The sequence below is a fragment of the Pteropus vampyrus genome, unplaced genomic scaffold, assembly GCF_000151845.1.
Source record: "Pteropus vampyrus isolate Shadow unplaced genomic scaffold, Pvam_2.0 Scaffold348, whole genome shotgun sequence".
Classification (NCBI taxonomy): Eukaryota; Metazoa; Chordata; class Mammalia; order Chiroptera; family Pteropodidae; genus Pteropus; species Pteropus vampyrus.
In genome coordinates this window covers 2,563,024-2,589,343 of record NW_011889129.1, presented here as the reverse complement: position 1 = coordinate 2,589,343, position 26,320 = coordinate 2,563,024, and the positions used below count along the sequence as shown (strand labels likewise).

Sequence of the window (26,320 nt, the reverse complement as noted above, 5' to 3'; positions counted from 1 at the left end):
AAGCTGTTCAAACAGATAGCTCTCTCTAACTTGATTCTTCAGAGACATTTATTTATGCTCTGCTGGAGGCTCTCTGTCTCCTTCCTGTTTTTAATCTTATTTAAATGTCATTCACTTAAGTTTGTAATTAAACCTCCCCTCTGCTTCTCTGAGGCAGGCATCTGAGGTACCACTTAATTGTGTCTTCCCGTGGTTGGCTTGTTTCACTCTGCACCTGGTTTACCTCAATGTGGGGGACAGGTTTTAGTCTTGGAGAAGTTCCCATATCCATTATTCATTCTATTCTCCTACATGGCAACACAATTTGCTGCTACCTTATTTCCCTCCCCTTGAATTCAAAGCAAGAGAGAAAAAAATCTAGGAAAGTCCTCATTATGTGGAGTAGGTTAATGCTAGGAAAACTCTGCAAACAAGGTTCCTTGTGAGGTTAGGGGGACCTCTGTAAGGTGGCAGCATTCTCAGATGGTACTGAACTCTTCCCATTTGAAAAATAGATTGGCTGCCTCTGCCTCTGGGAATTCACTTGGGATTTCAGGAACCATCAAGGTACCTGTTCCTGGCTCAGCTTCCAGAACCTGCATACTATCCTTAATTCTACCTGTGTCTACGTGCAGAAAATTCAGAACTTCTGCACACTGCTGCCATAACTTATGCAGACGACTCTCCAAGGAAAGGAACTTGGGCCAAGGCTAAGTGTGAGACTGACAGTTGCCTCTAATACAGAATCAAAGGAAGCAGCAGTTGCAGTCCATTTCTGGTTCCTGAAAAAGAGCCCAGAAACTAAGATTTCAAAATTGCCACTGGAAAAGACCTCCCAATGAAGGAACCAGTGTGTGTGGAGCATCCACTTTCCTACAACTAAAACATATTGAATATGTAATATAATACCTGAAATATTATATATTTCACTGATATAACCTCTCTGTTTTTCACTCAGTGTAGGTTGAGTGTATTTGGAGCCAGGTATGGAGCCTCATTTAGAAGAGATAGCAAAGATTAGGAGTCAAACCCAGGATCTCCAAGGAATATTATTGATACTTTAGTGTATTGGTGGCTTTGATTGTGAACTTTAATTATTTTTCTGAAGGCAGCCATATTATTGTCTTGAAGGCTGCCCAGGGTTTGTTTTGAATTTGCATTCCTGCCCAAGAGTCCATGGCTCTCTGTTGATTGAATATATTTGGCTCTTTTCCTTTCCCTGTCAAAGAGGAAACACCTTTGTATGTTTGGCTCTGTACTTAGTACTATCTACTGTGATATAAATTTCAGCTAATCAGTCATGCCGAGGTTACAGAAAGTTGGGATGGAGTGTTTGTGGGTCTTATGCTAGTGTCTGTGGAAAGAGAAACATTGACCTCTTGTTTGTTTGTTTTTTAATTGGCAAAATACAAACAACATAAAATTTACCAGTTTTAAGTTTACAATTCATTGGCATTAAGTACATTCACATTGTTATGCAACCATCTCCACCTTGCATTTCCAGAATTTTTTCATCTTCCCAAACTGAAACTTTTACCCATTAAACAATAACTCTGCATTCCTCCCTCCCCCATTCCTGGCAATCACCATTCGACTTTCTGACCCTATGAATTTGACTACTCCAGGTGGTACGTACCTCATATAAATCAGATCATTCAGTATTTGTCTTTTTGTGACTGACTTTTTTCACTTAGCATACCATCTTCATGGTTTATCCATGTTGTAGCATGTGTCAGAATTTTCTTCCTTTTTCAGGCTGAATAATATTTCATTTTGTGTATATTCCATATCTTGTTTACCCATTCATCTGTCGATGGATACTTGTATTGCTTTCATTTTTTTGGCTATTGTGAATAATGCTGTTATGAACACGGTATACAAATACTTCTTTGAGTGTGCAGGTTAAAGTGTCCTAGGTCAGTTGAGTGAAATCTTGAGATGCTTACAGGAGAGATGAACTTGAACTTATAGGATTTTTTTTATTGTTGGTCACTGTGCTGTGTGAGGGGCTGATTAGTGGAGTTCTGACTAAAGTTATGGTTTTGGGTAGCAAATAAAGATATTGACCCTAGTAGATAGCTAACTCTCCCACCTTCAACAAAAATTTTTTTACTTCAAGTTTAGGAGGAACCAGTACAGTTTCATAGACCTCAGCAGGGGGTGTTCATGTACCTTCTTCCCTCTATGTTGCCATTGATGGGGTTCAGGGCAGGCCACCCCAAAATATGCCACTTTGGCATATTGATTTTTTTGAATTAAAGTTACTTGAGAAATAGCAGGTGCAAGAAGAACACTGACCTGCCTTTCTTCTCCTGAAAGCAGGAAATAAATCTCTCCTCTGTATACCAGGTAGATAGAAGACATCCTTATCACCAGAGATAGGGAATTTAAGGCCAAGAAAGCTGTGTAAACAAACTTTGTTACTTCTTCATTAATCTGCTACCCCCAGATTTGTCAAATCTTCACAAATAATTGTTTCTTTCGTCTGAAAAGTATAAAAGCTGCCTGCTTTGGTCACTCTTAGGGCCTCAAATGTATAGGGTTCCCCTGCATACGAAGTTAAATTTGGTTTTTCTCTTGTTGATCTGTCTTATGTCAATTTAATTATTAGACCAGCCATAAAAAAATCTAGAAGATAGAGGAGAATTTTTCCTCCCCAACACCCTTAATGTAATTTAGCTCCAACCAGCTCTGTGTTTCTTGGTAACTTATTTAACCTTTCTGAATTTCAATTTGGTTATCTGTTAATTGGACCAGTAATACCTACTTCAATTGCATTGTTGAGGATTCAGTGAAAATAATGTACTTTAAATGCTTTACATCTAGCATCTAGCAGGCACCTCATAAATTCTACCTCCCTCGCCACTTATGACCATTGTGTTTCTCCCCTTGAAAAGAAGTGAATGTAGTTTGGTGGGGGATGATTTCTGTAGTTAAGTTTCTCTTCTTAAGGTATCAGGTAGAGAAGAGGAAGAAGGTTTGCCATATTTTGTGAGCTTCTGGCACAGTTATTAACTTATAGTTGTTAGCAGGAAGATGTGATGCATTCCTCTCTATGTTATATCTGTCTAGCATTGGTATTTTGGGGCAGTTCATTCCTAGGGCTATGGAGGATGGGGGCCAATGAGAACTGTCTATTAAGGCCTGGAAGATCTCACATACCGAGCTTGTCCTCATCCAGAAGGGTGTGCTCTGCAATAAACTGTGTCATTCTGTTTTGTGGGGATGAGCAGCCATAGCTCACCTAAGAGGCAAAACTGTTTATGTAGTATTGAGTCTCTATAACATGGGCCCTTCTTTGGAAATCTCTTCTACTAAGAGTTAAGTCTTTGGTGAGGAAGAGTTTTTGTTAGCCTCTTCTCCCCTACTTCCTTTTTAAAACTATTGCTTAAATATTAGAAACAATAAATCAAAGGGTTAAATTAAAAAGAAAAAAAGGTACTTCCTGACCCTCTTATCTTTACAATGACTACATGTATTATACTTGATACCAAACTCTTATAGGCACATGACTAATTAACAATACTATGTTTATACAACCAACCCCTTATCTTTTATAGTTATCTTAACTCTTCCCTCTATGTATTACTACTTCTGTGACTGTCCTTGGAACAGTTTGGCTAGTCGTGTGCCCAGATGACACCAAGTGGACAAGTGGATCAAGGGCAGTTTTCTAAAAATGTATATGCATGGAGGGTGGGAACCAGGAGCCAGCCAACATGAGTTCTGTGTGTTGGCACTGAGATCCTGAGTACCAGTTCTCTACTGTCCTTGAACCTGCCCTGACACGAGGCTATTCTCTTTTTTGGCCTGCAATTAAATCCTGTGCATAGCTCTATACCATAATAGCTGTGAATAAGCCTAGCTATTAATTGTTTCTACTCATTTCTTTTGTTTCAGAACAGATTTTGCATAATGAAAGGGGTACCTTGGCTCCCTCGAAAGTCCAGATCCAGTCACAATCCATGTTTGACACACAATTTTTAAGGCAGTAACCATGAGCGAGGACAATAGGAATAGTTGTAATTGACAGTTGTGTGCTGTTTTTTATTTGTTTTTTAAAGATACTAAAGAGGAACAAGAAACAGAGAAGGGGACAGAAGTGTATGAGAAGTGAGATAGAAAAGAGAGAGATGAGAGTAGATATAGAGGGCCTGCTGAGGTGGTTTTTGCTGAGAAAAGCTACTGGGAGTCTTTAGGTGTTGAACGTGATTAGTAGAAGGGTAATGATGAGGTATTAAACACCTGTACTCTAATAAGCTACTGAGGACCAAGAGAAAAGGGGGATCAAATACATGAAAATAACCTGGAATAGCCAGTAGATGGAGAAAGTTATAAACCAGAGTCTAGAAAAGTGTTGGTAACAGTAGAGGCAGCAAGTCTAAGCATACCATTTATATATAAGATTCCCGCCCTTTAACTACAAATGGCACCTTTATTTGTTTAATCTTATCTTAATGGAATGGTAGAGCATTAAACAGGAGACAAGGTTCTAGTCCCAGCTTAGTCACTAACTACTTGGGATATTTGGGGCATTCTCTTTTGGAGAGGAATTGTGGTCCCTGATGTCAGAGGCTTGTGGGAGCCAATTTTAAGTTTACTTTGTTCATTTTAGCTGCCTGTTAAATTCCTTATGGAGAATGACTACTTCCAGGTGAGAAAACCCTGGCTTTTTTTCCCCCGCGCCCCGAGGGAAGGTTGTCTGACCTAAATTATCAGGAGCAGAACGAAGGTACCCCCTTGGCACTGACTCTCCCTCTCAGTACTGTTTGGCTCTGCTGGTGTCTCTAGCAGTTGGGTCACAGGTCGCCTCTCGGCTTGTGCCAGAATCGCTCTCTTCTTCCCTTCATATTTATCACTTTATCATCCCTGACTCTGAATCCCAGAGATCAAGACTAACAGTAGTCCAGCAGAGGAGCAATAAATTATTGTTCCCACTTCTTTTTCTTCAGGTTTTGTGCCCCTTAATTACCACATAAGCACTGCTGAAGTTGCATCTTTGTGCTGTGTGTGCTAAGGACAAAAGACCTTGTTGACTGGATGTGTGCAGAAACTGCTTTGTCTCTCTCCAGCCATTATGTTTTGCAGTGCCATGTGTGCTACTCATCCTTTGCTCTTGTTGCCTGTGAATTTATAGAGCCTGATTGTCAGGTGATTTATCCATTAACAGGTTTTGTCTAAGCTCTGGGGTTCGGGAGTGGAATGGGCAGCCTTTAAATAAGTCAGCAAGGTGATCTTCATTAACAAGAGAGTTTTGGGCTGGGTTAGTCATTTTTATATGGATTTTAGCTAGTTCTCTTCACTTTCTAAGCTCCTGATGGGAGCTAAGCAGGTTACGTGATCCAGAATGGGCTCTCATGGAGTTTTTTTTTTCTTTGGTCCAGTCCAACAGATCACTTTTTAACAGACAACATCAAAAGGACCAACTGCCTTTCTATTATGAAACCTCAGAGAACTTGAGTTGGGGTAGGGGTGAAGAGTTCATAAATGAGGATGCCTACCTCCTTCATCCCTAGCAAGGCTTTTTTGCTATTTGAGGGGGAAGATTCAGGCTTTAGAGACAATGTAGACAGGCTCTTGTACATTTCCTTGCCTGCTGCTGCTTTTCTGTACCTGTGCCTTTAGAGGATTGAGAGTGAGGGGTGTTGTGTGGCAGGCAGCAAGTGTTCGGAGAGTCTTACTCCTACTCGTTATTCCCTGCTGTTTCAAATCAAAGCCCACGTCTCTAAGGGTAGTAAACTTCACACGAAGCTCAGACAGCTTGGGAGAATGGACTTCTTTGCTGGCAAAGAAGCAGATATGCTCTTAGAAAAGGAGAGGTCATGCCATTTTTTGTATCTGTGGAAGTGAGGATAGTTGAGGGGGAGAAGACAGAAAGACCACCGATTGCTTGCAGCTGCTGACCTCCTTCTTTATAGTTTCCCATCAAGTAGGAGAGCTAGGTACAAGGGTACTAGTCGTAATGGACACGGAAGTAGGATTCATTTTATAGTTCTAGGTGAAAGTACAAGGCAACTGATAACTTCTTTTATGTTTACTATTTATTTGCAAAATGTCTTTAAAGCTGCACTGCTAACCTAGGGACTTGGCAGTCAGTCTCTACTGAGATCGTTTGGATTTTACCAGTCTCTACCCTCATTAAGGGTTGCCAGGTAGAAAAAGGACCTTTTCAGTAAATGTTGTTACAATTGAGAGAGGACAGAGCAAGCTGTACTTTTGTTTGAATAGTTAGAGTAATTAAGGGCTTTTTTTCTCTTCATCATCTCTCTTCCCATCTAGAGTCGAAGCCTAGCTGTAGGTTCTACAATATAGTTGGCACATCTTGTGACCAGTTAGACTTGAAAAACATCCCTCTTAGCAACGGTGTTTGAAACAGATACATAGCTAAAAGTGGTGACATGAGCAGCCTAAGGTGGGAGGGGGACCCTCATTTTGACCTGTAAATTGAGCACATTTGGTGGGGAAATCACCATGCAGGAGTAAATCTGGAATATTAAGATGTCTGTTTTATAGTCATATTTCTACACTTAATTGCTATTTAAGAAATGGCAAAAAGAAGCAGATTTTTTAAAACCTTTTATGGGCAGATAAGCAGACAAGTGCTTGGAAAGGTAGCGCTTTCTTCAGATAAACCCATCTTACCTGGTTTCAAAAAATTCTTAGTAGCTGTGAGTTACTCATTCTAGCCCTATTTGGATTTCTATAGAGCTAATTTGTTTTCATTGCTTTCATTTAACTTTATTGATTATACCTGTTAATGTCTTTTTTTTTCTTTTTCTTTTTTAAGCTTTAATAAATTTGCTGAAGTTCCTTATGTCAAATGAGACCGTCCTTTTGGCCAAACACAACATTTTTACATTAGCCCTTATGGTGAGTAACTAAACAAACGTTTCTTTTTCTGAAGCTATACCCTAAGGCAGAGATTGGCTGGTTCGAAATAGTAGCTGGGTTCTGGGGACTAAGCCATAGGGTGAACCAGGCCTTTATTTTCCTTTTGGATAAGAATCTCTAGACTGGTACTCCCCACTGTTACCTATGTCTTCGGTGAACCTGGGACCTAATCTGATTGGTTATTTGGGGTAGAAGGAGGGCATTGTGCCTTTCAACTGTCTTCTCATATCGCTCAGTGTGTTTATAATATTTAACATTTGGGGGAAAAAGTCCTGATGTGTAGCTTTTGGTGAGTTCCATGGTAAAACTGTACCCACCATCACCAGTTCCAAGCTATCAACATGACATCATTGAATGCAGAGTTGGGAAAAGATGAGCAGTAGCACACTCTTTTGTGATATTCCCACCACACAGATGTAAGAAGTATAAATGAATCTCAAGAGCATAGATAATACTGAAAGGTAGGAAGTGATGAGTTTTTGAGTATTTTTTTTACCTCTATTTTAATGTAATTTATTGAATTGTAAGTTTACATAAGTTAATTTTTAGTAATGGCTTTTTTTAACAACTGTCTCACAAAATTCCTGAAAATTTAGCAATCAGCTTTTGCAAGCCAGTAAAAGCTGGCTGCAGCATACCACTGATAATGCCCTTCTGATCTTCATAAAGCGATGTCTGTATATGAGCTTTTTTCCCTTCTTTTTTAGATTGTGAACCTATTTAATATGTTTATCACATATGGTGACACATTCCTGCCCACCCCTAGCAGCTATGATGAGCTCTACTATGAGATTATTCGCATGCACCAGAGCTTCGACAACCTCTACTCTATGGGTAAGCTTCTTTTCTTTTTACGCCTCTCTCTCCATCCACTGTGATTTTTGGCACATAAGAGGAAAAGGCTACAAAAGGTTCTTCTAGTTGCTTGGTTCCTTTGCTTGGCATAGAAATAGAGCAGTCTCCTCTTTTCAGGCAATAGGAAGGAATATATGGACATTTTGGCATTCAGGAACTCAGAATTTATCTCAGTAGAAAGCTGGTTAGCAGCCCTGTAGCCCTTTCTTGATGTTTGTATGTGAAAGAGAGAATAGAGAGGCTTGTGCATTTAGTGAATGCAGTGAGATGGGAGTGAAAGAGTGGGTGGGAATTGACAGCAGCAAATAGAAGAGCTTGGATCCCAAAGGAACATTGTGTGATTTGAGAAGGTACAGGATTTTAAGGAGTTTTAATGTACCTATGTATTTTTAGCATAACTTATAAGAGGAAGTGGGCATTGGATAAAAATCTTTTTTGCAAACCTTTTGGTGATTGGCTCACTGAAATTCACTGTGCAGCCATAGTGAGTATAACTTATTTCTGAAAGAGGTCACATATCCCTGTAAGCATGAGTGAAGAGTCAAACCTACCTGGAGTTTGAAAGGTCAAGAAGGATTTCTGTAGGTTGCACAGAAACAGAAATCCACTCAGTAAAGCTGTCTGTTAAATTCCCAACTTAATAGCTTTGAGGTATAATTGATACATAATCAACTCTACTCATTTAAAGTAGTATACAGTTTTTGGTAAGTTTTGACATATGTGTATGTATAACTAAGATAATAAATATATCCAATAACTCCCACAAGTTATATCCCTTTATGTCCTTCTTACCATCTCTTTCCCTCATGTCCTCTTACCACCTCTATCCCTTGTTCCTCATCCCTGGGCAACCACTGATCTGCTTTCCGTCACTGCTTTATCCCTTTTGTTGAGACTATTTGTGAAAGTTCTATCTTCTGCTTGGAACTCCTGTATCATGAGAAAAACAGAGGGGATTTAGAACAAGTACCAGGAGAAGGAGTAGAAGGAAACAGTGGAAAAGAAGGATTGTCTAGGAGGAGAAGTTTTTTTTTTCTAATTGACTTTATTTTTTTACAGTAGAGGAAAACTTTTAAGAGAGAGCTATTTATAGCTTTGCTATGATGACTTAGGTAGTTGGGAGTAGGGCCTTGTATTAGTAGAATGTTTTCAACTGCAAATATCAAAAAACTCTGACTTAAACTATTTTAAACAATAGGAAAATTATTTTACTTTATAAGAATTCTAAAGAATGACAGTTCCACAGTGGTGTGATCAGTTGCCTTACAAAGTTTGCAAGGACCCAGATTTTTTTCTATTTCTCGGCTCTCATTCGCAGTATAATCGCTTTTAGCGTCAGGTCAGCTCCTCTCAGAATAGCAAGTTCCACTTGTCACATCAAGACACATGTCTCTTTTTTTAGGAGCTAGGAAGTCTCCATGAGAACCCTCTAGCAGACTTCCCACTGGCCAATTTGCTCAGTGTACCACATCTACCCAGTTTTACCAACATCCTTGTTTTCAAGAATGTAGAATTTTCTGACGCTGAAGAGCTGCCACAGAAGCTATAGCATCCATCAATAGGTGAATAAAGATGTCTTTCAATGAGGAAAGGAGTTGAGAGATATTTTATAGAAGCCTGTCATACCTGCTTAACTGGGCTGTGTACACAGTCAAATGAGATAAGCCCTTGTTGCTATAGCAACAAGATAAAAGAGGATATCTGGGAATGCTCAAATCCGCCAAGGGAATTATAATGTTAACCAGGAGAACACAAATAGGAAAAGAAAGTGAAAATTTTTACTAAATGAAACATAACAAATGGAGATAGCTTGTTTTAGTATGTTCTTCATTTCGTATAAACTATGATAAAACTTCTGGTAGAAAAAACTTTTTTAAGTCATGTTTTTTGAGGTGTATTTTTTAGATATAGTAAAATTTACCCTTTTAAATATATAGTTCTGAGTTTTGACAAATGCATAAAGAAGTGTAATTTTCATAAAAATTCAAGCTATAGAAGAGTTTCATCATCTCCAAAATTTCTCTTGTGCTCCTGTGAGGTCAGCTCTTCCACTCACTCTCACCCCTAGCATCACTGATCAGTTTCTTGTCCACATATCTCTGCCTTTTTTTTAAAAAAGAAGAAAAAAAGAAAAAAAAAATATATGTATGCACAAGGGGAAAGAAGGAGAGATGGGATTCTATAGCTTTTGAGTCTGGCTTTTTTAAATATAGTATTCATATGAAATTCATCCATGTCGGTGCATATATCAGTAGTTCATTCCTTTTTATTATGAAATAATATTCCATTGTAGGAATATGCCAGCTTAGACTGTTTATCAGTTGAAGGACATCTGGGAGGTTTCCATTTCTTAGGAATTATAAATAAAGCCTGTATAAGCATTGTCGTACAGGGTTTTATGTGAACACAAGTTTTCATTTTGCTTGGTTACATACCTATGAATGAGATTTTTGGGTATTTGGTAAGTATATGTTGAACTTTATAAGAAACCACCAAACTGTTTTCCAAAGTGGACGTACTATTTTACATTTCCTTCAGCAATATGCAAGAACTATAGTTGCTCCATATCCTAGCCAGGACTTTTTTAAAAATTTTCTTTGGCTTTTTATAGGTATATAGTGATATTATGATTTTAATTCGCATTTCCTTGATGAATAATGATGTTGGACGTCTTTTCCTGTTCTTATTTGCCATCCATATATCGCCTTTGGTGAAGTGTTTGTTCAGATTTTTTGCCCATTAAAAAAATAACATACACATGTTGGTAGCAGCATTATTCACAGTAGCCAAGAAATGGAAGTAATCCAAATGTTCATCAGTGAATGAATGAAAAGGAAAATGTGTCACATACATGTAATGGAATACTGTGCAGCCTTAAAAGGGTAGGAAATCCTGATATATGTTACAATGTGGATGAATATTGAAAACATGTTAAATGAAATAGGCCAGTCACAAAAGGACAATACGATTCCACTTATGTGAGGTATCTGAAGTAGTCAAATTCATTGATGCAGTAGATAGAATGATGGTTACCGGGGGTAGAGGGTAGCATGCAAAGGGTTTTTTATTTTGGTAGATGTAGAGCTTCATCTGCAAGATAAAAAGGTTCTGGAGATCTGTTTCACAGCAATGTCAGTACATTTAACAGTGTTGATCTGTATTCTTAAAAATGGTTAAGATGGTAAATTTTATAATACCACAAATAAAAAAAAAAACTAAATTAAACTCTAGACTTTATTTAGATTCTACTAATTTTGTCTCCAGTGTCCTGTTTATAGTCCAGGATTCCATCTGTGTTGCCGCATTACATTTAGTCATAATGCCTCCTTTGTCTCTTCTTGCTGATGGTTTCTTAGTGTTTCCTTATTTTTCATGACCCTGTTAGTTTTGAATAGAATCTTCCTCAATTTAGGTTTGTCTCATGACTTACTCATGCTTGGACTAGACTTATGGGTTTTGGGGAAGAATGCCGCAGAGTCAGAGTGGCCTTTTTATCATACTGGGGGTATATGTTATCAATATGCCTTACCACTGGTGATGTTAACCTCAGTTACTTGGTTAAGGTTGTGTTTGTGGAGTTTCTCCTCTGCAGAATTGTTTTTTTCTCCCTTTCCCTGCTTTATTCTTTGGAAGCAAGTCACTAAATGCAGCCAGCACTAAAGTTGGTAGTGGGGGTGGAGGTGGGGAAGTTAAGCTTTACCTCCTTGAGGGGAGAGTAGCTACATAAATTGTTTAGAATTCTTCTATGAGGAGAATTGGGTTGTTTATTCTCTTATTTTTGAGATGTAAGATTTCTTTGTATTTTTTGCACACTAGTCTTTTAATAGATATGTGTTTTATGAATATTTTCTCTCAGACAGTTGCTTGCATTTTCATTTTTTTAACAATGTCTTTTGAAGATATTTTTAATTTTCATGAATACAGTTTACTAATGTTTTATGGTTTGTGCTCTTTTCTGTTGTAATTAAGACAAGGATCCCTAACTCAAGGATAAAATGATTATTTCTTTTCTTCTAGAAGTTGCATAATTTTAGCTCCTTGCATTTAGGTATAAGATTCATTTCAGGTTAATTTCTCTATATACTGCTTGGTTTGGACTGAGGTTCATGTTTTGTATGTGGATGTTTATTCAGCACCGTTTTTTAAAAACTATCTCCATTGAATTGCTTTGGCACATTTGTCAAAAATCAATTGGCCTTACATATGTAGGTATATTTATGGACCCTGTATTCTGTTCTGTTGATATATATGTCTTGTCTTTTACAAATTATCCTGTCTTGTAGCTTTATAGTAAGTCTTGAAATCAGATATGTGAGTCTTTCAACATTGATCTTCTATTTCAAAATTGTTTTGGCTATCTTAGGTCTTTTACTTTTCCATATGAATTTTAGTGTATGTTTTTCTCAAAAGCCTACTAGAATTTTGATTAAGATTATGATGAATCTATAGACCATTCGGAGGAAAATTGACATCTTAATATATCTTACAATCTCTGAACAGAATATATCTCTCCACTTATTGAAGTCTTTAATTTTTTCTCATCAATACTTTATAGTTTTCAGCATGCAAATCTTGCACATATTTTATTAAATTTATCCTAAAGTATTTCATGGATTTTGGTACTGTTGTAAATGGTATTTTTTAGAATTTCAGTTTTTATTTGTTCATTGCTAATATATAGAAACACTTGAGTTTTGAATTTGACTTTGTATCCTGTCATCTTGCTAAACTCACTTATTAGATTTAGTAGCTTCTTGTAAACTTTTTGGGATTTTCTACGTATACAATCATGTTATTTGCAAATAAAACATTTTTTTATTTCTTCCATTTCAATCTATATCTTTTCCCTTTTTTTTCTTGCCTTATTTCACTGGTTAGGACCTCCAGCAGTTTATTAAATTAGAGTAGTGAGAATTGATATACTTGCCTTGTTTCCAGTATAAGGATTCAGTTATTTTTTATTAAATATGATGTTAGCACTATGTTTTTTGTAGATGCCTTTTATCAGGTTGAAGAAATTCCCCTTCATTTCTAGTTTCCTGAGAGTTATTTTCATTAATGAATTTTAGACGCTGTTAAACAGTTTTAGCATTTATTGAGATGATCATATGGTTTTCCTACTATAGAAACTCATTGATATTTGAATGGTAAACCAACTCCACATGATTGCAATTTATTATTTTTATGTGTTGCTGGATTTGATTTTCAAATATTCGTGAGGGATATCGGTCATTGGTCTGTAATTTTATTTTCTTATAATGTCATTTTCTGGCTTTAGTATCAGGTATTGTTGACCTTAAAAAGAATTGAAAAATGTTCTCTCATTTTATTTTCTGGAAGAGTTTGTTGAGAAGTGATGTTATTTCTTCCTTAAGCGTTTAGTAGAATTTGTCAATGAAGCCAGCTGGGCCTGGAATTTATTTTCTTGGAAGATTTTAAACTATGAATTAAGTTTCTTTAATAGATGTAGGACTATTTATCTCTTTCTTCTGGAGTGACTTAAAAGTTTGTATCTTTCAAGGAATTTGTTTTATTTCTTAAGTTATGAGGTTTATGAGCACACAGTAGTTTATAATATTCACTTTTAATATCTGTAGAGTGTACTGATTTCCTTTCATTTCTGATCTTGGCAATTTGTATTTTCTCTTTATTTTGGTCGTCTGGCTACATGTATATTAAGCTTATTGATGTTTTTTCAAAGAACCAGCTTTTGGTTTCATTGATTTTTTTTTTCTTCTTCTATTGTTTTTCTGTTTTCATTTCCTTGATTTCTGCTCTTTATTTACTTCCTGTTGCTTGCTTTGAGTTTAATTTGTTCTTCTTTTGCTATTTTCTTAAGATTGAAGCTTAGATCATTGATACGAAAACTTTTTTCCTAATATAAATATGTAGTGCTATAAATTTCCCTCTAAATACTACTTACTTTAAGCTGCTATCTCACAGATTTTTATTTGTTATGTTTTCATTGTCATTCAGGTTCAACATATTTTCTGATTTCTCTTGTGATTTCTTCTTTGATCTTTGGGTTATTTAGAACTGTGTTGTTTAATTTCCAAATATTTGGGGATTTTTAAAGATATCTTCCTGTTAGTAATTTCTTTTGGTTCAGGGATGTTCTTTGTGTGATTTTAATCCTTTGAAATTTATTAAGACTTGTTTTATGGCCCAGAATATGGTCCATTCTGGTCAATGTTCCTTATGCACTTGTACTCTGTTCTTGGAGTAGAGTGTTCTGTAAGTTTCAGTCTGGTCAAGTTGTTTGATGATGTTCATTGTTTTCACAGATTTTTCTGTCTACCTGTTCTAAATTGACAAAGAGGACTGTTGAAATCTCTAAATATAATTGTAGGATTGTCTATTTCTTTTTTTAGTTCTTTCACTTTTTGGTTATTGTATTTTGTAGCACTGCTGTTAGGTATGTACACATTTAGAATTATCATATCTTGGTGAATTGACCTTTTCGTTATTGTGTAATATCTCTCTTTATCCTTGGTAATATTCTTTGTTCTGAACTCTGCTTTGTCTGATATGAATATATGGCTTTCTTTTGTTTAGTGTCTGCTTGTCTATTTTTCTCTATCCTTTTACTATTAACTTATTTATATCTTTACATTTAAAGTGGCTGTCTTCTACAGAGCTTGTAATTGGGTCTTGTTTGTTATCCATTCTGACAGTCTCTTATTTGGTGTTTAAACGATATACATTTAATGTAATAACTGATATATTTTCTTTTAGTTCTGCCATTTATTTTCTGTTTTCTCCCCTTTTTCTTCTGTATCTCCTTTTCTGCTTGCTTTTGGATGATTTGAATATTTTTAATATTCCATTTTAATTTTCCAAGTGGCTTTTGGTTGTTTTTCTTTGTATATATTTGGCAGTTGCTCTAGGATTACGTTATATATACCTTTTGCAGTCTACTTATAGTTAGTGTTGTACCACTTCAATAAAATGTAAAAGCTTGCTACTATGCAGGGGCCTTTAATCACCAACCCCCACACTTACTTTGTTGGTATAGTTGTCATATGTATTACATTTACATACATTACCCACCAGATAATGTTATAATTTTTGCTTGTGACAATCATCCATATCCTAAAGAACTTCAGAGGAAATTTTTTTTTTAAAATTTACCTAGATATTTTCTATTTCTATTGCTCTTTTTATTCCTGAAGATCAAAATTTCCTTCTGGTATCCCTTAGTCTTTCTTTCTTTTTCTTTTTTCTTCTTCTTTTTTTTTTTTTGTACCCCTTAGTCTTAAGAATTTTCTTTAGCATTTTGTTTAGAGCAGTCCTCCTGGTGATAAGATTTTTTTATTTTCCTTCATTCTTGAAATATATTTTTGCTGGATGTAAAATATTCAGTTGGCAATTCCTGTCTTTAAGTACTTTGAAGATGTTATTCCCCTTTTTCTGACCTCCATGATTTCTGAAAGTAAATCTATGGTTATTTGAGTCATTGTTCTCCTGTTTATAATATATTGTATTTTTCCACCTTCTTTTAGGATTTTATTTTTACCTTTGGCTTTCAGTAGTTTGATTATGATATGTGTAGGAATGGCTTTTCTTTGAGTTTATCCTGTTTGGTGTTTGCTGAGTTTCTTGAATCTCACCAAATTTGGGAGTTTTTAGCCATTCTATTTTGCAAATGTTTTACTGCCCCAATGTCTTTCTCTTTTTCTTCTTAGACTACAGTAACACAAACGTTAGACTTTTTGATATTGTCTCACAGGTCCTGATGCCTTATTTATTTTTTTCTGTTCTTCATATTTAATAACTTCTGTTGTTCTGTCTTTAGGTTCACTGACTGCTGTGTCAATCCATTCTGCTATTAAGCCCATCTAGTGAATTTTTAACTTTATATAATATATACTTCTAAATGTTTTAATTGGTTCTTTTATATTTCAATTTCTCTGCTGAGAAGTTCTGTCTTTCCGTTCAACTGTGTTTACCATGTTTTCACGGAGCATAGTCATGAGAGTTGCTTTAAAAGTCTGGTAATTTTAACATCTGTGTCATCTCAGACATTTGTTTATCTGTTCTCTTAACAATTTGTTACATTTTCCTGTTTTATCGGATATTCTGGTTCTTTGTATGTCCTGGTCCTTTATAAATTGAGTAATTTCAGATTACCTGGACAAAATTACCTGGACATTTTTAATGTTATAGACTTGTGTAGACTTTGGGTTTAGCTATAATCCTCTGGAGAGAGAGAAAGAGAGAGGGGTGTGTGTGTGTGTGTGTGTGTGTGTGTGTGTGTGTGTGTGTGTGTGTGTGCAGTGTCCCACTAAACTTGTGGGTTTTTTGTTCTTTTTTTTTTTCTTTAGATTTCATTTTAGTTAGTTTCTCTTCTTCAAATTCATTGATCTTTTCTTCTGTATTTTAAAATATGCTGTTAATCTCATTAATTTCATTTCATCTTATTCAGTGTACTTTTCATTTCAGAAAGATTTTTTCTTCCCCAGAAGTTTGACTCGGACTTCTATTTTAATATGTCCATTTCCTTCCTCATTGTGTTTATATTTTCCTCAATATTCCTGAGCATATGGAGCATATTTACAATAGCTGTTTTAATGCCCTTGTCTGTTCATTTCATCATCTTTCTTTATGTCTAGATCTGTTTTATTGACTGATTTTTCTCCTGCTTATGGGTCATAATTTTCTGCTTCTCTGAATACCTGGCAATTTTTTAATTGGATTTTGGATGTTGTAATGTTAATGATGTGCTAGATTTTATGTTTCTTTATATAATGTTGGACTTTGTTCTGGAATATGATTTTGTTATGTGGAATCAGTTTCAGGGTTTGCTTTCAAGGGTTGTTAGGGTAGGTGGAGAGCAACCTTTATTATAACTAATTTCAGCCCATTATTAATGTAGTACCCATCCATAGACTCTACCTGATAACCCAGGTATTAGTAGGTCTTTCCAGTCTCACTGGTAGAAACACAAATTATCTTATGTGTGGAACCCTCCATGAGTACCGCAATTTCTTCTCCTTTCCAGTAGTTCTTTATTCCAGCCTTAGGTATTTTCCACTTTTATATATGTTGATCAGTGCTCAGCAAAAGATGTAAGAGGGCCCCTCTACAAATCTCCAGTTCCCTGACAAACTCCCTCCTCTATAATACTCTGCCCCACAAAATCTAGGTGCCTTGGCCTCTCCAGATATTGAACTTTATGTCTTTGGTTTGGCAAGACTTCTGTGTTCTGTTTTGGTTCCTCCTCCTTGCACTTGCAGGCTAGAAACTTCTCTGTGTGCTAAACTGGAGTAATTGTAGGGCTCACCTTGTTTGTTTTCCTCCTTTATGGATCGCAGTCCTGTATACATGTTGTCCAATGTCTGATAACTGTTGTTTCATATATTTAGTTTAGTTCTAGTTTTCTGTTAAGGTTAGAGGGTAAATTATGTCTTCTTATTTTATGACTAGAAGAGGAAGGCTCTCTGACACATTTTTGATAAAGGTATGCATTTAATGTTCCCATGGCATCAATTTACTGCAATGAAGTCCACTGACTAGGAAGGACTTCCACAGGAGCTGCTCTGAACCATAAATGATAACCATAGTTTGAACTGTTTTTTCATTAAAAAAAAAAGATAATTACCAATACTAAAGAAAAAGGAAAGTGTAAAAAATTAAAAATTTTATAATCTTTTTTAGTATTACCACTGTTTCATAGTTGTATATTAGCCTGCATGTATGAGTAGTTTTACATAGTTGTAAACATGTTATCCTGTGTTTTTAAAAACTCTATTATAAAATTTTTTGTGTAATTTTTAAAAATCTATCATAAAATTTTTTCCTTTTTTGGGGGGGAGGGTAATTTTCTCCTCTCTTTCTCTCTCTCTCTCTCTCTCTCTCTCTCTCTCTCTCTCTCTCTCTCTCTCTCTCTCTCTCTCTCCCTCCCCTAAGTATGGCTATAATTTATTTAACCATTCTTTTTTTTTTTAATGGAAATTGTGGTTTTCAGTTTTTGCTATGACTTAAGTTTCTTTTCAATGGCTATGTAGTATATGTTATTTTTGTGTACCATAATTTACTACATAAAAGATTACGTTAGTCTGAGGCTTTTAGGGTATTTTGAAATCATTTTGTGTTTAAATTTGATAACTTAGAAAAGAATTTAAAAGCCTAAGGCGTTTCCAAAGGAAATGAAGTGATGAGGTCAGCTGGGTGCCTGTTCACTAAGAAGCAGAGCTGACAGGATATTACAGAGAAATAATCCATGGACAGAGTTAAAATACCCATTTGAGGTAAGGAGCAGAAAATTCAGCTCAGTTCCATAAATGTTTAGGTCTCCACCTTTAGAGAACTTATGATCTAGTGGAGGATCTAGTGAAAAACAAACACATCTAAACAGATTTCACAATTGAGTTGAAAAGGATATGACCTGCTAAAACAGTTTATTCATTACATGAATAAATTTACACATACACTGAGTGAAACGTGAGTTCAGACTGTAGAGCTCTAACTTGGAATTATACCAAGATCCCCTGCACTAAATCTTATAAATTAGAATAGCAGCACTCTGATAATATGTTTTATTAAGGCTTCTATCTTTCATAAAATTGCATGAATTATAAAAATGTGTTATTACTAGAACAGATGCAGAGCAGCCATATGAGTTTTCTTTCTATATTTCAGCCCTCCGATAGAGCTGCTCTTGGTACTCTTGCTAGAGAAATACTGGTCAGAAGCAGGTAGTCAATGTACTCAGATAGAAAGTTCCTATGCAGATTGGTTACACATCTCTCAATGTTAAGCTCCAATTTCCTTCCTTAGGGAAAGTCTCAGGTACATTGATTCATTTGTTTGGGAGGTAGTCTATTTAAATTAATAATAGCTGATACTTAGATAGCATTAACTGTGTGCCAGACACTGATCTAAGGCTTTCTATACACACATTAACTTATTTAATTTTCACAGTAATCCTTTCATATAAGTATTGCTATTATTCTCTAGTAAGTGGCAGAGGCTGGACTTGAACCTTGACAGGTGGCTTCAGAGTACATACTCTTTACCACTCACTCTGTATGTATAGACTCTAGAGTCATTCCTTCCAGGTTCCAGTTCCAGCTCCATCACTTACAGCTGTGTGAATGACTTGATCAATTACTTGTCTCCCCTGGGTGTCAATTTTCTCATCCATGTGCTATATTGCATGTAATGCAACTTTGTCTAGTTCCTGGCACATAGTAAACTCTACATATATAGCTCTTATTAGGTATTAGTTCATTAAAAACATGTACTTAGAGTACCCATCACGTGCTTGTTCTTTCAAGGAGCATTGCTGGTTTATCTCTTTTCTGAAATAGTCTAGGTACTGTAATGTGTGGCCTTAAAGCTCATAGATGAAAGAGAACAGTTTATATTTCTATTATCCTCCTGTGGATAAGTGTGGAAAAGAGAATTTGGTCAGAGAAGGGAAGAATATTCCTGTTGATTCGTGTTATGTTACACAATTAAATCAGAGAACTAGAACAGGTTACTCCTTGATTAAAACATGACCATCCTTAATCTGGCAAGGTTTTTTGTCCTGTTTGACCCAGTTTAGACCTTTAGGAGAAAAATCTATTGGAACAGGAGGGGACAGTTAACTCAGCCTACCAATTCAGCCAAATTAACCCTGGCCATTAGGGAAATGATAAATGTGGCAGCCGGGTTATCTTCATACCACCACCTAAGTATAGTTGTAAACGATGCAAAAACTAAGTATGGAAACCTATTAGCAGAGAGTGGAGAAAGGGGAACCCAAGGCAGAGGAGGAGTAAAGTAACTTGATAGAAAGTAGATGGAAAGTTAGAGGAAAAAATTCCCATGAAAATAGTTGAAAATAAGCCCTTATATTTTTCTCTAGGATGAGGACATTTTAAAAAGAAGGTTGGTACAGGCTCTGTTTGGTTATTCTGATAGTGCTATTCTGAGATGTGCCTTCATTCCTCATATCTGTGTTTTATACCAGTGGTCTGACAGATCTTTGTTCTTTCCTTCTGTACAGTCCTGAGGCTTTCTACCAATGCAGGCCAGTGGAAAGAAGCAGCTAGCAAGGTGACCCACGCATTGGTTAATATCAGGTAAGGAATGAAAATTTCTCTCTTTCAGAGTTCCTTGGCTCATCTGAGGTTTATTGTACCTTTCTAAGTGGAATGTGTTGAACACTATTACTATTTTAAGTACTGATGTCTGTAGGAGTGGAAGAAATTGTTGCTCTTGATCAAGAAAAGCAGGAATACATGAGATTTTCATTTTGTCACATTGAAATAGCTCACAGTGCTCTTCTGTGAATTTTCTTACCAAAAGATAGTTGCAAGACCTTTTCAGTAGTCTTTATTACCAAAGTATTTTCTGTGTATATGCCACCTAAAAGCTTTTCTCTGAAAATATTTTCTGCCATTCTCGGTTCAAAGAATGACTCATGAGAATCTGGAACTTTGACGTTTTGCTTTACATGGCTATTTCTATTTGTGGTAAACAAAGGCAAATAGAGCTCGCAAGGCTAAGTCATTTTAGGTCCCTTAGGAAACAGCAAGGCAATTACAGAGTGCCATATGTATTGGATAAAACTGAGTCATACATAGAGTTGGTTTAGGGTTTGAGGAAATGACACTCACAGGAGTGAGCTGTTTGTAAATGGAGAGAATGTGCTTTCAGTATTAGGAAACCTAAAGCTGACTTTTCTTATGTTCCTCACTCCCTTTGCGCCTATCATTTTCCATTTTCTCAACAGTTATTAAATTGTTCTTGCAAACAATTGAAAAATTAATGCTGAGTGGAAGAGGCAAACCCAACAGATGGAGAAACTTGATTTAGCTCCAGATGTAAGCCTTGCCAGACATTACCAGTAATAGTAATGTACATTTACAACTTGGTATAGATGCTAATGTGCGGCAGAGCTGGGATTCAGTGTTTGTTTTCATATTTTTCTCTTTTCTTTACTTTTTTTAAAAGGTAAAATATACTGTCCCTGCAGTGATTTACTGTAGTGTTTGGCACATATGGGAACAGAAGGAAAAGTGTGAAATGTGTTTTGGGAGGGCTGGGTTGAAGGAGCATGGGAGTGAGATGTGCTAACAAGATTGCACTGAAGGTTGATCTGCCTTACCTGACCCCAGAGACATTTTGTAGCAGAAACAGTTTTATAAATCTCAGAAATAAATGCATATCTGCACCTAGTGAATAAACCAGATACTATAGTGAGGCCTTATGATAAATGTGATTTTCTGTAAGAATCTGGAATTACAAACTGCCTTCTTCCAAATATCCCTTTGTGACCCGAGGGCAGTATGACAAATGTGGGTATTTGAAAGAAGCACCATATTCTGGGCTAGCGTATGAACTGCATATGGGTATAATTTATGTTGTGTTTATTTATTCATGTATTTACTTATGCTTTCCAGGCAGCTCCTTTTCATTTGGGTCCTGTTTCCTTGATCACATTCCTTTATGCTTGCTTTATCTCCTACTTTGTTGCTTTTCCTTTCATTTGCTTCTGGCTTGGCTGCTGTCCTTATTGTTTTCAAGGGCCATCAAACAGCTGATTTAAGCTCTTGGTCTTCATTTTTTTGAATAGCCCAGAAAGGACTGGGCAGAGTTTTGAGCAAATGCCCATAACTGTGACCTCTTCCTTCTCTATGCAAGTCTGTGTTAGGCCTATACCTTCATTTGCATTCCTCAAACTTTTTTGATGAACTTTCTGCAGAGTAATTACATCATCTTCACTGCTGGTAATGATTTAGACTCGGAATATATGTCAAACATATCAAAGATGCAGTCAGTTTTTTAAAGAGATTACTGGAAAGAGATGTTTGAATGTCACTTATCACACAAAGGCCAGATCAGGGGAAAATATTGGTGATGCTAAGCCTGCAAAAGCTTACTTTTTTTTCTTTCTAACATTTATTTTCATTTAATAAGTTCTAAACATTGTGCTGCTCTTTCATATACTGTCTTCTTCAATCATCAAACTCTATAAACTAGAGTGTATTCTAAACTTTTTAAAAATACACTTTTTACCAATGACGAAACTGAGTCTTAAAGATATTGTGAGTTGCAGAAAGTCCCACGAATGTCATGTGGCAAAGTTGAGAATTAATCAGTAGGTCTTCTAATTCCTAAGGCCAGGGCTTTCCTCTTTTTGCCACAATGATTCCTACTGTAGAGTTGCATCAAAGGCTTCCATGGAGATGAACAGAAAACTCACCATTATGTATTGAAAGGAGTATGGAAATTTGAGTTTGAGAAACTAAATTTCTTTGTTTCTGTCTCTCACTTAATATGTGACCTTGAGTATGTTATTTAGCTTCTCTGGACCTCTTTACTAGTCATTTCACTTAGCATAATGTCTTCAAGGTTCATTCCTGTTGTAGCATGTGTCAGAATTTCCTTTCTTTTTAGGCTGCATAATATTTTATTATTATGTATGTATATGCTACATTTTATTTACTCTTTCATTCATTGATGAAACCCAAGTGAGTTGCTTCTACCTTTTGGTTATCGTGTTTTTGGTCATTTATACAGGGGTGTACAAATATCTGTTCAGTCCCAGCTTTCTCTTCTTTTGGGCATTTATGCAGAAGTAGAATTGGTGGATTATATGGTAATTCCGTGTTTAATTTTCTATGTTTAATTCTTTTTCCGGATTTGGCATTTTGAGCATACCTTAGAATATTTCCTAAGTTTGTCTTCATTTGTCCCTTCTATAAAAGTTAAGATATTAGTTACCCTTAGCCTTAAAAGATGTTTTACTTTTCTTTGCTTGACTTTGATGCCTTGTATAAGGGTGGTCCAGGGAGTTTTCTTTTCTCAGAGTTAGTATTTTCTCAGCTAAGGGCAAAAAAAAGTGGTTTGCCTAAGAAGTCTGTATTCCACTGAGCCAACAGTAACGAGTGCTGCCTTTGTACACTCGTTTTCTTTTTCTTAAGAGCTTATGCTTTATATCTATAACACTATTAACTTTGGGTGGTTTCGAAAACAAGAAACTGTCAGAAAATTGGACCTGTGGGTCTCTCAGGGATACTGTGAGGTTTTAACTGTTGGCCACCAACTTGATTATCAAGAATAGAGTATGTGAAAGCTTAGCAATAAAATGGTGATGGTATGTGACATTTACTTCTGTTGTTTATAAAGGTTATTTGTGCTGATCCCACACCTGGAAAGGATTTCGAAGGCAGAGCAAACAAACTCTTAGTCACCTCTCCTATAGTATGTTTTTTGATAGCCATGGGAAGGGATTGGATTGCATGTGAAATTTTTAGACACCTAACAGCTGGGAGGGCCTCTGAGACTGGTTAGCCAGTTGATGAAGACTACAACTTATGTCTTTGGGATCTTCTGGAATGCAGTACATCTAATGGCAACCTTAACATAGTATTTCACCAGCAGGTGAAAGACAACAGAAAGGCTGCAGACCTTTCTGTTCTTTGGGGTGTAATAAAAATTAAAAGTACTTCCACATGCTTGGAGGCCTAAATTTGCTCAAGTGTCAGTCTGTTTGCTTTTCATTTTTCTTTTATGGCTTAGTCATGCTAGTTCTTTAATTGTCAAAGTTATTTGTGTTTAAACATTTTGTCTCTCTTTTCCTGTTTGATCCTTCAGAGATATTCTTAAAATGCAGCTGCTTAGAAACTGCTATTTTTATTGGAACACCTGATGTCATTAACATATAGGGCCCTGTGTTTGTTCCTCCCCATAGGAGGGTTGTTCCATTGCTTTGCCGTAAAAAGATAAAATATATCTCCACCTTTAAAATGCCACTCGGTATAATGGTTACTGCAGCTGCCTACACAGATCTCCTGGTCCACAAAGGAAGAATACTCAGGGGCCATGCGCAAGGCTGGAAGGAGAAAACATTTGGGAAGGTTTGCATGGAGACTTCTCTGCTAAATATTTTCTGCCACCACTTAGCAGGTTGCCCCAGTGATGTCCTGTACTTTAGGAAGATGTCTGCTGACTCTTAACCTACTAGTCAAAAGACAAAATGAAAAATGTTGGACTAAAATCTGACCTTCATCTAATCAAACAACTTATAAGGTTAGTCATTTGAAGCCCAGAATGAATCTCTTCAAGTTAACATGTTAATGCTTTTCATTTAATGAGCATTTTATTAGTGCCAAATTCACAATCCCATTCTGTGGTTTCTCATAGAAATAGTGCTGAATCACTACAAATAAGTTTTTCTCCTGATCTGTAATTTTCTTAAGTTGGGTAAAGGTTGAATTCTATGGTTAATGTATTAATTTTTCCCTTTATTTGGAATGCATTAAGCTAAAGTTTAATTTTTCTTTGAGAACGACTTTTAGATATTGCTACGGTTAGTGACAAGTCGGGGTTTGGAATGAGACTTTGGTGCATTTCTTTGTAAATCTAATTATTCACCTAGGGAGTTTGCCTCTTGTGGTCTTTTTGTTCCATTGCTAAGGTGGTCCACTACCACCCCACTTCCTGCTTATGTGCTTATGTAACTGTTTTCCTTCACCTTAAAAAGACTCTTTGGCGAGAATGTAAAATGGAGGAAAAAAAGGAGGGAAGGAGGAAAGCTTTAAATGTACACTCTGCTGGGGAGGCTAAGGAACAGGATAGCTCTCAGCACCCTCTAGATAAAGAGGTTCATTGAGCTTAACACCCTTTGGAGCAAGCTGTGCATAGAATTCTGAATGTCACAAAAAAAGCCCTTAGGCAGTCATCAAAAAGAATATGCTCACTGTTGATGGCCACAGAGTTAGGGTTGGAAAGGGAAAGCGAAGTCTCAGTCAGGCAAAGTTTCCTTAAATCCCCCTGCCCGTGTACCTGTTTTGGCTATAAAATCTGCCTTAGTCACAGTTCTTTTATCAGAATGGATACTTATGCATTGAGAGGAGGAGCAGTTTGATGTCAGACACTTCAGCTGAAAGACGTAAGTTAGTCTAGTGAAAAGTAAATATGAACTAAGTGATTTGTGATCGGAGCAGAGGCATTGGATTGATGACTCTTGAGTAGCAAGGAGTACATGCACATAATCTTCTAGTCCAGTTGTTTCTTCTAAAGTGGAAGACAGACTCAGATTATCACCTTGGTTAGAATTTGTCAGTAGTGACCTTTCTTCTGTTAATCAGACCAGTTGATCTCTCATTACAGAGAATGAAAAGCATTATGCAGATTAAAACAAAGCACCAAAATGAGGCTGCTATAATATGGTTTCCCCAATGACTGGGAGCATTACGAATTATTCTAATAGTTGCCGTTCCCTAATCTCTTAAGACTACAGCTAGAAATGAAAAACCAAACACTGAATCCCATGTGGCTAATCTTCTGTTGTACCCTAACTTGGTTTATGCTGCAAAGGGAGGTTTTGCATTAGGTCATAGCTGGGCTTAGTGAACTGTAGTGTAGTAAGAAAGTCTTGGTTTAGGAGATTCGAGTATTTTTAATGAAATATTAAGATTTTTAGTTAGGGCTACTATGATTTTACTTGAGCGTGACTTTAGCATATAAAATCTCCTTACCTCAACCTGAAATTCCATTGGGGACTCTCTCTACTTGGATCTTTTTAAAAATTGTGGGAAAATATAAGTACCATAATATTCGCCATTTTAACTATTGTTAAGTATACAGTTCTGTGGCATTAAGTACATTCACGTTGTTGTGCAGCCATCACCACCAGCCATATCCAGAACTTTTTCATCATCCTCAACTGAAACTCCGTATTGTACTCATTAACAATAACTCTCATTCCCTCCTTCCTCCTACCCCTAGCAATCACCATTCTACTTTCTGTGTCTATGAATTTGACTACTCTAGGAACTTCATGTAAGAGGAATTGTACAATATTTGTCCTTGTGTGACTGACTTATTTTACTTAGCATAATATTTTCAAGGTTCTTTCATGTATCAAAATATCTTACATTGTGTCAGGATTTTATTCTTTTTAAGACTGAACAATATTCCATTATGTGGAATATATACACACACACATGCACATACATACATACATACATACATACATACATACATACATACATACATACATACTGCATTTCGTTTATCCATTTATCCGTTGAGGGACACTTGCATTACTTCCACATTTTGGCTGTTGTGGATAATGCTGCTATGAATACAGGTGTACAAATATTTGAGAACCTGCTTTCACTTCTTTTGGTATATACCCAGAAGTGGAATTGCTGGATCGTGTGGTAATTCTCTTTTTAGTTTTTCTTGAGGAATCGCCATACCCTTTTCCACAGCAGCTGTATCATTTTACATTCTACTGGTGATGCACAAGACTTCCTGTTTCTCCATATCCTCACCAACACTTGTATTTTCTATTTTTTTTTTTATAATAGCCATCCTTATGGATGTGAAGCGATGTCTTATGGTCTTGATTTGCATTTTTGTAAGAACTGGTGGTATTGAGTATCTTTTCATGTGCTTATTGGCCATTTGTCTATTTTTTTTTTTTTTGAGAAATATCTATTCAAATCCTTTGCCAAATTTTTATTTTTTTCTGTTCTTTATAAAAATTATCTTATTTTATTTTTTATTATAGTGACATTGGTTAACGAAATCCAGTGTTTCAAGCATATAATTCAATAGTAAAGCATATGTATATTGCATTGTGTTCACC

The 26,320-nt window shown here is 36.2% G+C and overlaps 1 protein-coding gene across 1 annotated transcript in view; it reads left to right on the top strand.

Annotated features, from left to right (window-relative positions):
• The window catches only part of CUNH10orf76 (chromosome unknown C10orf76 homolog), a 150,639-nt gene that overhangs the window by 60,780 nt on the left and 63,539 nt on the right, over window positions 1-26,320 (top strand). The window contains exons 21-23 of the mRNA XM_023522538.1: window positions 6,767-6,849; window positions 7,578-7,704; window positions 19,721-19,796. Of these exons, the coding sequence (XP_023378306.1) occupies window positions 6,767-6,849; window positions 7,578-7,704; window positions 19,721-19,796 (286 nt within the window). The remainder of the gene's footprint in view (window positions 1-6,766; window positions 6,850-7,577; window positions 7,705-19,720; window positions 19,797-26,320) is intronic.